Below are 10,072 nucleotides of genomic sequence, written 5' to 3' on the forward strand. Positions count from 1 at the left end.
TTTAGTTAGTTTTTGCAAGGCAATGGGGTTAAGTGGCTTGCCCAAGGTCACAAAGCTAGGTAATTATTAAGTGTCTGAGATCAAATTTGAATTCAGATCCTCCTGACTCCAGGACCAGTGCTCTATCTACTGCACCACCTCGATTCCCCATCAGGGGAATTTATTGAATAAGACAGTGACAAGATTAGATCTGCCTTAAAAAAAAACCACTTGGAGGCTGACTGGAATGGGGGAGAATGAAGAGAGGGAAACCAGTTTGGAAGCAATGAGGATCTGAAATAGGTTAGTAACTAGGTATATGAGAGGAGATGCCAAGAAGGGCAGGCATGCCAAGAGATGATGTGGAAGGAGAAACAACAAGATTTGATAATTGATAAGCATATGCAACATAATGAAATACTAATAATATAATTATTATAGAGCTAGTATGAGGAATACTATAGTATGGCAGAGAAGTGTCAAAATCCTTATAAAATAATTTTTAAAATTATAAAATAAAAACCTTATAAGATAATAATAATAAGAAATATGAGATTATAAAAAATAGAACCAGAATATGGAATATACACTGCTTTCACACAAAAGGAAATGTATGGTGAAAGAATCTTGATGAGCAGTTAAGAGTAACTGAAAAATGATTATGACGCTTTAGACATTGAAATGAGCTAATGTAAATAGTTAACTTTATTTACCATAATAGTAAGCAAGTTTATTTGACAATGACAATTTTTAAGTAAAACATAATTATAATTTTTTTACATATTTTAAATTAGTTCATGACCTTAATGTCAAAGAAATCTTGAGAAGTTAATTCTGTTGGCTACCTATTTTAGGGTTTATATGGGCAGTTGGGTGACACAGTAGTTAGAGTATTGGACCTAGAATGAGGAAGATTTATCTTCCTGAGTTCAAATCTGTCTCAGTCACCTAGAATTTGTGTGACCCTGGGCCAGTCACTTAACCCTGTTTGTTGCAGTTCCTCATCTGTAAGATGAACTTGAGAAGGAAATGGCAAAACACTTATAATTCTGCCAAGAAAACGTCAAATGTGGTCACAAAAAAATTGGACATGACTGAAATAACAATAACAAATTGGATTAAGTACATTTCAAATGCAGACTTCTATATAGGCCTTTTCCTGATCTCTCTAGATGTTAGCACTTTTCTCCTGACATTACATAATATTTATTTTTCATATATTTTGCAGATATATTTGTATATATATATGCAAACATATTATTTTCCCCATAGAATTTAAGTTCCTTAAGAGGAAGGAATTTTTAAAATTTCTTTTGCGTTTTCAGAGATTGGCACAGTGCCTGTTTAATAAATATTTGATTGCTTTGATTCTACCAGAAATTAGAATTTTTAATTTATTTATATACACACGCACACATACATATATGTATACATGCACATATGTATATACACACGTGTATGCATATGTGTATACATGCACATATACATATATACATATGTATATGTAGGTATGTATATAGATATATAGCAGATTATATGACAAATGTTTGTAGATGTATGTACTTGTAGATATATATGCATATAGCTATATATATTCAATATTATGTCTTCCATATTGTCTAGTATTTCAGTAGTGATAAAGATGATTGCTAATACTAAAAATGGTTTATTAAATACTGGAAAGAAACAAGTTCATCAATAAATCCAGTTGATTTAAAACAGAATTGTTGGACTGAAAAGTAAAACTTTGGTTAGTTAAATTAATTAATCATTGTCCAAATCAAACTCTCTAAGCTTTTTTTTTTATTTTTGAAAGAAGGATATTGAACTAGATACTCTTTAAGGTAAAAATCTCTGTGATTCTTTGAATTTATAAAAATTAGGGTATCACAAAATTTCAATTTCAAGTTCTTTCAGACTTTTGACTGCAAATCCTTCATTCTTTATACTACATCAGTGGTTCTCAAAAATGATGCCTTGAGTTTCAAATTTTGGACATTACTACAGATTTAAATATTTGTGTGATATATGAATATATAATTAATATAAATGGAATATATATTTATCCTAAATGTGCAATACACACACACACACACACACACACACACACACACACATATATACTTTTATATATATACTTAATTTTATTCAATGTTAATTTGATTTAGCCAGCATACATATGCACTAATTTCAAAATGTCAGACCTTTGGCTCCCAAAACACACACACACACACACACACACACACACACACACAAAATTACTGCTTATTGAAGGTATGTACCAGTCTCCAGACTGTCCCAAGTATTGCCAAAGTGCTACAGTCTTTCATAGAAATTATTTATACTGTACCATGAGGAATAAAGTTGGAGAACCATTGTTGTTTATCATTCTGCCTTTGACCTTTTTTCATGGCATACACTTGACCATATTCTTCCTTCTCAGCTGGAAAAACCATGAGGCTGACGGGGCTTTGAAGAGGAAATCTGGTGTCTGGTTTAGAGTAGGCATGTAATAATTATTATTTTCTCTTTCACTGAAGGCAAATCCACCAACAAGTAGCAAAATCTTTGCAGCTCCTCAAAGAAACATCCCATTCTCTAAGGAAAACCAATCACTTCTAGTGAGGCTGCCTGTTTTCATCCCTTTGCATTTCAGCTGTTTACAATGTTCCTCTTTTTTTTTTTTTTTTTTTAAGAGTGGTACCTAGAGGAACAATTTGTCTTCACTCTTATGTCAACTCTTTCTGAATGGAGTTTGTGCTTCTGGCTTACACTTAGGCCCTAGTCAACATTCCAAGTTGATCACAGTCAAATACAATTTATGTTATTCCCTTTAATCCTAACCTTTCTCTGTTAGATACAAATTGGATTTTTTTCCCTCAGCGTGAACTAATTTCAAGGTCACTGAAACTAAAGCAAATGGAGAGAAAATTAATTTCCATTTTCCTTTGCTATTAACAACTGCAGCATTTAAGTCTATATTATCCCTTTGTTCAAAATGTGTTACAGACATTAACTCATTACTTTTCACAACCACACAATTTCCTGTCACCCAGGCCCAGACCTCTCATCTTTGATCTTCCACCTCTATCACAGATATCAAGTAAGTTATCAAATGTAATCAAATTTTCTTTGTGGTTTGCTCATAGACCTCCTTCCTTTTCCTTTCTTATTGCTGAACCTTAGTTCAAGTCCTCATCATTTTGTGGCTATAATAATTTTTACATATGAATAAAGATTGCCTGACTGTAGTCTCTTCTCTTTCCCAATCACTTCCATTTCTTTGCCAGAAAATCACTTCTATCCTTCTTGAAAAATCTCCAATAGCTTCTTTTTGCTTTTTCTAGCCCATCTAAATTATTCTGCTTTGTTTTCAAAGCCTTCTATTATTGCTCCAACTCTATCCAGCTTGATTTTCAACTATTACCTACATACTATATTCCTTCAATTGAGACAGTTCTTAGCTTCTAGGTCTCTTCCAATTCTTTTATTTTCATGTCTATGTCATTGAACATGTACTTACTTTTGACTGGAAAGTCTTCTTCTGTCTTCTGGTATCTAAAGGCTAGGTCCTGTTTAAGTCCATTTAAGAAGCCATGATTCCTTACTCTATGCTGTGTCAATCATCCTTCATCTCAACTTATCAAGTCAATTATTTATCAAGTTATAGTACCTTTTAGTGTTTACTTTTATTCCACAGATAATTGTTTTGCCTTTTTCAATAATAAAACATAATGTTTACAACTGTGAAATACAAGAAAACTGAGCTTTCTATAATTATGATAATCAAAGTTGGCCCCAAAGTTGGCTACTTATTTTCTTTTTACAAGCAGGAGACATACACTATCACACTTTGTTAGTCTATTAGTTTTTTCTTAATCTCTCTCTTTTCTCTCTGTCTTTGACTCTTTCTATCTGTCTATTCTCTCCTCTCCCCTAAAAAATTGAAAAGAAAAGAAGATTGTACAAAATCTCAGAGAAAGTTACAATGTCAGATTCGCAAAACATCTAGTCAGTTTGACTAGGGTGGAGAGTATAGGGAGAGGAGTAATATGAAATTAAAGAAGAAAGATATTTCTGAGAGCCAAATGTTGGAGGCTTTAAATTCCAGACCAAAGAGTTCAGCTAGGTGGCGTAGTGGATAAAGCACCGGCCCTGGAGTCAGGAGTACCTGGGTTCAAATCCGGTCTCAGACACTTAATAATTACCTAGCTGTGTGGCCTTGGGCAAGCCACTTAACCCCATTTGCTTTACAAAAACCTAAAAAAAATAAAATGTTGTCTTCATAGCAATAGGGAGTCATTGAAAATTTTTGAGTTAGGGGAGCTAAAATTATGGTGAGAACTACTTTTAGGAATAAAGCTTTAGCAGTTATGTGAAAAATGAGATAGGAGAGTGGAGACTTGAAAAAAGGTACACCAATTGGAGCCAAGAAGTGACGGGAGGTTTTGATAGAGATAGAGCTAATAAGACTTTTCAATTGATTGGGTGGATGGGAGAAAAGAAAAAATTCAAGAATGTTTCTAAGTTTTTGAGGCTAATTAAATGGAAGAATAGTGATAGCATTCTCAATAAAAATAGAGAAGTTTGGGAGACAGACAGGTTGGAGGGGAAGTGTTGTTATCAGTTGTACTTACAAATTAGAGCCCAATTTTCTTTATATTTAGGTCAGGTATCTATTTTGACCTTATCTTGGTAAATGGTATAAGATATTAATCTATGCCCAGTTTCTTCCATACTGCTTTCCAATTTTCTAAATGATTTTTTATGGATAGGCAAATAATTTACAAAATAAACAAGAGATAGAGAGCAAATCAGGTGTAAAATAGATAAATTTGGTAATTATTAAATCAAAAAGATTTTGTAAAAATAAAACTAATATAGCCAAGGTCAGAAGGAAAGTAGAAAATTTGCAGAAAAATTTATAGACAGTTTATTAGTTAAAGGTCTCATATCTAAAATAGATTAAAGACTTGTGTCAGAGCTATAACAATATGACTCATTCCCCAACTGAAAAATGATCAAAGAATACAAATAGGCAATTTCCCAAAGAATAAATCAAAACAATTTATAGTCATAAAAAATGCTGTAAATCATTATTGATTAGAGAAATGCAAATTAAAACATACCTCAGATATCATTTTATGCTTACTAGACTGGCTAAAATAATAGATGGGGAAAGTGACAAATATTGGAGGGGATATGGAAAAATTGGAATACTAATTCATTGTTAGGGCAATTGTGAACTAATCCAACCATTTGGAAGAGCAATCTGAAATTATGCCCAAAGAGCTATTGAACAGCCAATATCCATTTGATTTAGCAATATTTGATCTATTTCCAAAGATGATTATGGAAAAAATAAAAGAACTTTTATGTTCTAAAATGTTTAAAGCAGCTCTCTTTGTTGATAGCAAAGAGCTGGAATTTGCGGCCAGGTCTGCCCATCAATTGGGGAATGAACAAGATATGGTTTATGATTTTGATGGAATATTGCTGTATTATAAGAAATGATAATCTTGATCCTAGGAAAAAAATTTGGAAAGACTTGTAAAAAATAATGAAGAGTAAAATGAGCAGAACCAAGAGAACATTGTATACAATAACAACATTATTGTATTAAGAACAATTTTGTACAAATAAGCTTCATGATTGTGATAAATACCCAAATTAACTATAAGATATATGGAGAAAGACCCTATCTACTACCAGAGAAATAATTGATAAATAGAATTATGCACAAAATAATTTTGCATATATTTGTGTCTACTGGTAGTCATCTCTAGAGTGGGTCAAGGGGGAAGGAAGGAAAAAATGAAATTTACATGATCATTTTATTGTACATTTGAAAAATTAACAAGTTGTAGATAGTAAATATACAATTTTATATGCAGTCACCTTATTATTTTACTACATATTATGGAAATTCTAATTTTATTTTATAAATTAAAACTAGAAATATATGTGTATACATATATATGTATATATATATATATTATATATGCTGGGATTTTACTGCCTCTATTTTGTGAACTTGTGTTAAAAAGTCAGAGGTATGTAGGTGTAAAAAATATTTATAGCAGTTTTTTGTGTTGGCAAAGAATTGGGAATTGAGGAAATGACTCTTGAATGAATTGTGGTATGTTATTGTGATGAAATACTCTTGTGTCATAAGAAGTAATGAACAGGATGATTTTAGAAAAACTGAGAAGACTTCTGTGAACTGATGCAAAATGAAATGATCAAAACCAAAAGACCATTATATAGAGGATAAGTAATATTGTAAGGGTGACCAAATGTGAAAGACTTGGCTACTCTATCAGTACAGTGATCTAAGATAGTATCAAAGGAACCATGATGAAAAATACTATCTAGTGCCAGAGAAAGAACTAATGAACTCTGAGTATAGATGGAGGCATAGTTTTTTACTTTATTTTTGGGGTGTGTGTGTGTTTTCTTTTGCAACATGGCTAATATGCAAATATGTTTGGCATAACTTCACATGTAAAATCAATATCATATTGCCTTCTCAAAGGGATGGGAGAGGGAGAGAATTTGGAACTCAAAATTCAAAAATATGACTGTTAAATTTTTTTATATGTAATTGAGAAATAGAAGTTGATGGTATATTTTGTGAAGCTTATCTTAAGGGCTATAACTGCACATAGTCAATGTTAACCTCTAAATATGGTACATTTATTAGGAATAAGAAAGTCTTTGAATTATATTGCCATAGGCTCAGTATTGAAATGCAGGTGACACCACCAGGACTTTAATTCTTAGTGCAATAATAGACATTATTCATTTCGAAAAAGGATTCATAGCCATGAATCATTTTTATCTTTTCCACTCAAATGTCAGATATATTTTTTTTTCAGTTAGGTGCTTATCTTAGTAAAAGTTGCTATAAGTTGGAACTTTTTTTGCTGTTGATTGTGAATTTTTTTCTCTCCAAGTTTTAAGCAAATGGTAAATGGCATTCAATACACAGCTGCATTGCAGCACTCAGTGATAAGGCTTAAAAAATTAAAACAATGGATGAGCTATCTTTGAGTACAATGGAAATGAAAATGAGCTTCAGAGACTGATACATTGAAAGGGAAAACATCAGACACTAGTGAGAAATAAAGAACTGTAGCCTCATACTTTTTGGTCTATGTATAATGTGGAAAGGGCTGTTGGCTAAACAGATGTCTTCTCAGCCCTATTTGCATATGTCAATCATGAGATTTTCCATGAGGGTCATTTTAAAATATGAAGAACAATTTGCATCTGCTTACATAGATTATATTTGTGTGTGTACACTGGTTATTGGTATCCAACACAATGAAAAGATTAGGATACTGTGCCAAGACTGCAATCATACACATTTAAATTCCTTATATTATTTCAAACTTATTCAGCTTCTTCAGAGATTTTAAAGACTAAAGCAGTTCTAAAAATACAAGTGCTTAGTTACTTCATAGTCATTACTTTACTGTAGTTTGCATGGAGTTTGGTGTTGAAACTGTAATTTAATATAATGTAATAAAATATAACTGTAACAATTCAAAGAAAAACCGAGTACTTATTTTGGTAGGAGTTTCTAGAGTAAGACAAAGGATCCAGCAGTCAAGAATAAAGATAATCTGGACCTGGAGTCAGGTAGACCTGTGTTGGAATCCTATCAGATATTTTTAGCTGAGAGGCCCTAGATAATTCATTTAACTTTTCTGTGCCTCAGTTTCCTCATCTATAAAATGGGTGGGTTTGAACTTCATGCCCTTTGATGCTCCTTTGACCTTTAAATTTGTTTTGCTATGTTAGTTGTGAAATTGAGAAAATGGAATCTTCCCTTAACAAATTATTAACTTGATTATTTTATAACAAGAAAGCAAAGGTGTAAGTACTCATTAAAGATTGAGAATGTCAAAGATTTTGATCAACACATGATCCTCTTCTGGGAGCCATATGTGTATTAACCAATGAAGTATTTGCCAGAATATAGGAATTATTCATTAGAATTAGCAGTGTGCAAAGAGCATTCATTTACTGCATAAAATGAACTGGTGGACAGACCTTTAGTGTGTTTCTTATTTATAGAAATGTTTTTTGGGGTTGTGAGGAAGGGAAGGTGGAGAAAAGAACTAAGATTTAAGGAAATGACTTAGATTGCCTCTTAAGGCTTTGAGGGGGAAAAAAAACCCTAACAAATTGTGACATGGGCATGTGATAGAGTATTATTGCACTTTAAGAAAAGATGAGGGGTGGCTAGGTGGCGCAGTGGATAGAGTCAGGAGTACCTGAGTTCAAATGCAGCCCCAGACATTTAATAGTTACCTAGCCTTGGACAAGCCACTTAACCCCATTGCCTTGCAGGAAAAAAAAAAAAAAAGATGAGTTAGATAATTTCAGGGAATCCTGGGTTGTATAAACTGATGCAGAGTCGGGAGCAGAGCCAAGAAAACAGTTTGTACAAGGACAGCAACATCATAAAGACAAATAGTTTTGAAACACTTAAGAACACTATCAATGCAATGACTAGCCATGACTGGAGGACTTATGAAGAAGCTTATTATTCACCTCCTGTCAGAGAGGTGAGGGAAATAAGGGGAGAAAAAGGCTTGCATTTTTGGCATACCTGTTGTGTGGATTTATTTTTCTTGATTTTGATTATTTATAACAAGTCTTTTTTTCTTTGTTTTTCTCAGTTTTAATTGAGGAAACAGGGAGAAGGTAGGTAGATTAAGCAATAAAGCCCCCCCCCCAAAAAAAAAGGTCATTATAGCATTTTTTAAATGAATGGAAATTCAGCAGGAAGCACAAACTGTCAGCAGTTTTTTAAGTAACATAGATTGATTTTATGTGTTTGCACATATATCTGTGTATCTATATATCTATAGGTATTTTTGTTCAATTTCAGTCCTATCTGATTCTTTGGGTCCCTATTTGAGTTTTTCTTGGTAAAGATACAGGAATGGTTTGCCATTTCCTTCTTTCCTTCACCTCATTTTTACTGATGAGGAAACTGAAATAAATAGGATTAAGTAATTTGCCTAGGTTTGAACAGATAATAGGTAACTGAGGCCAGATTTGAACTCCTGACTCCAGGGCTCACACTCTTTCCGCTGCACCAAGCTACTTACTTATTCATTCTCTCTCTCTCTCTCTCTCTCTCTCTCTCTCTCTCTCTCTCTCTCTCTCTCTCTCTCTCTCTCTCTCTCTCTCTCTCTCTCTCTCTCTCTCTCTCTCTCCCTCCCTCCCTCCATAAATTTGTATGTATATGTATATAATACACTCATATATATATATATATATATCCATGTATATTTTAACAGAAACTATTAAATAGATAATAATGAACATTTATATAGAATTCTAAAATTTGCAAAATATTTTCCAATTATTATCTCATTTGATTCTTATAACAACCCTGGGAGCTAGGATGATTATCCTTCTTTTATAGAAGAACAAAATAAGGCAGATAGAAGTTAACTGACTTGCCCAGGGTCATATAACTAATAAGCATCTGGGGGAATGGGGGTGATATAAGCTTACATGTTATCCATTGCACCATACGGGAGAAGCATGGTTTCATATAGAATCTTATGTTTATGTTTGGCTATGTGCATGAAAATGCACCTTTTTTGTGTTTAAGTTCAGAATTTTAAAAAATTAAAAAAAAATTTATGTGTTTCCTTTTATAGCCTCCATTTGAGCCTGTTCCAGTATCCCTTGTTTCTGCAAATGGTGTACAGGTGCCAGGGAAGAAGCCAGTTTGGAAAACAATTAATTGTGAGTAAGCTACCATATAATCAAACTTCCCTTTAACTGTCTCTTCATCTTTTGGGAGGGAGGGAGGGGGAAAGGTCATACTGCATGTATCTATAATGATTCCAATAGTTCCTAAAATAAAACACATGTGAGTTTATTAAAATTGAACCCTCTTTTTCTTTACCATTTGCCATATATTTGAGAAATAAAAGAAATTAAAACCAAAAGACTTTGTCTCTTATCAAGCAAAAAGACAAATTTCTTTGATTTAGGGACTGGTTTGCTGAATCTGCTTAAAAGTCAAAAGTAATCTGGGAACTAGGCATGAAATCCATTTATG

General features: G+C 32.8%; 1 protein-coding gene across 5 annotated transcripts in view; it reads left to right on the top strand.

Annotated features, from left to right (window-relative positions):
• The window catches only part of ARHGAP28 (Rho GTPase activating protein 28), a 186,402-nt gene that overhangs the window by 132,725 nt on the left and 43,605 nt on the right, over nt 1–10,072 (top strand). For all 5 annotated transcript variants that reach the window (XM_074201154.1, XM_074201159.1, XM_074201157.1 and 2 more), the window contains exon 4: nt 9,666–9,753. In XM_074201154.1, coding sequence (XP_074057255.1) covers nt 9,666–9,753 — 88 coding nt within the window. The remainder of the gene's footprint in view (nt 1–9,665; nt 9,754–10,072) is intronic.

The sequence above is a fragment of the Macrotis lagotis genome, chromosome X (assembly GCF_037893015.1).
Source record: "Macrotis lagotis isolate mMagLag1 chromosome X, bilby.v1.9.chrom.fasta, whole genome shotgun sequence".
NCBI classification, from domain to species: Eukaryota; Metazoa; Chordata; class Mammalia; order Peramelemorphia; family Peramelidae; genus Macrotis; species Macrotis lagotis.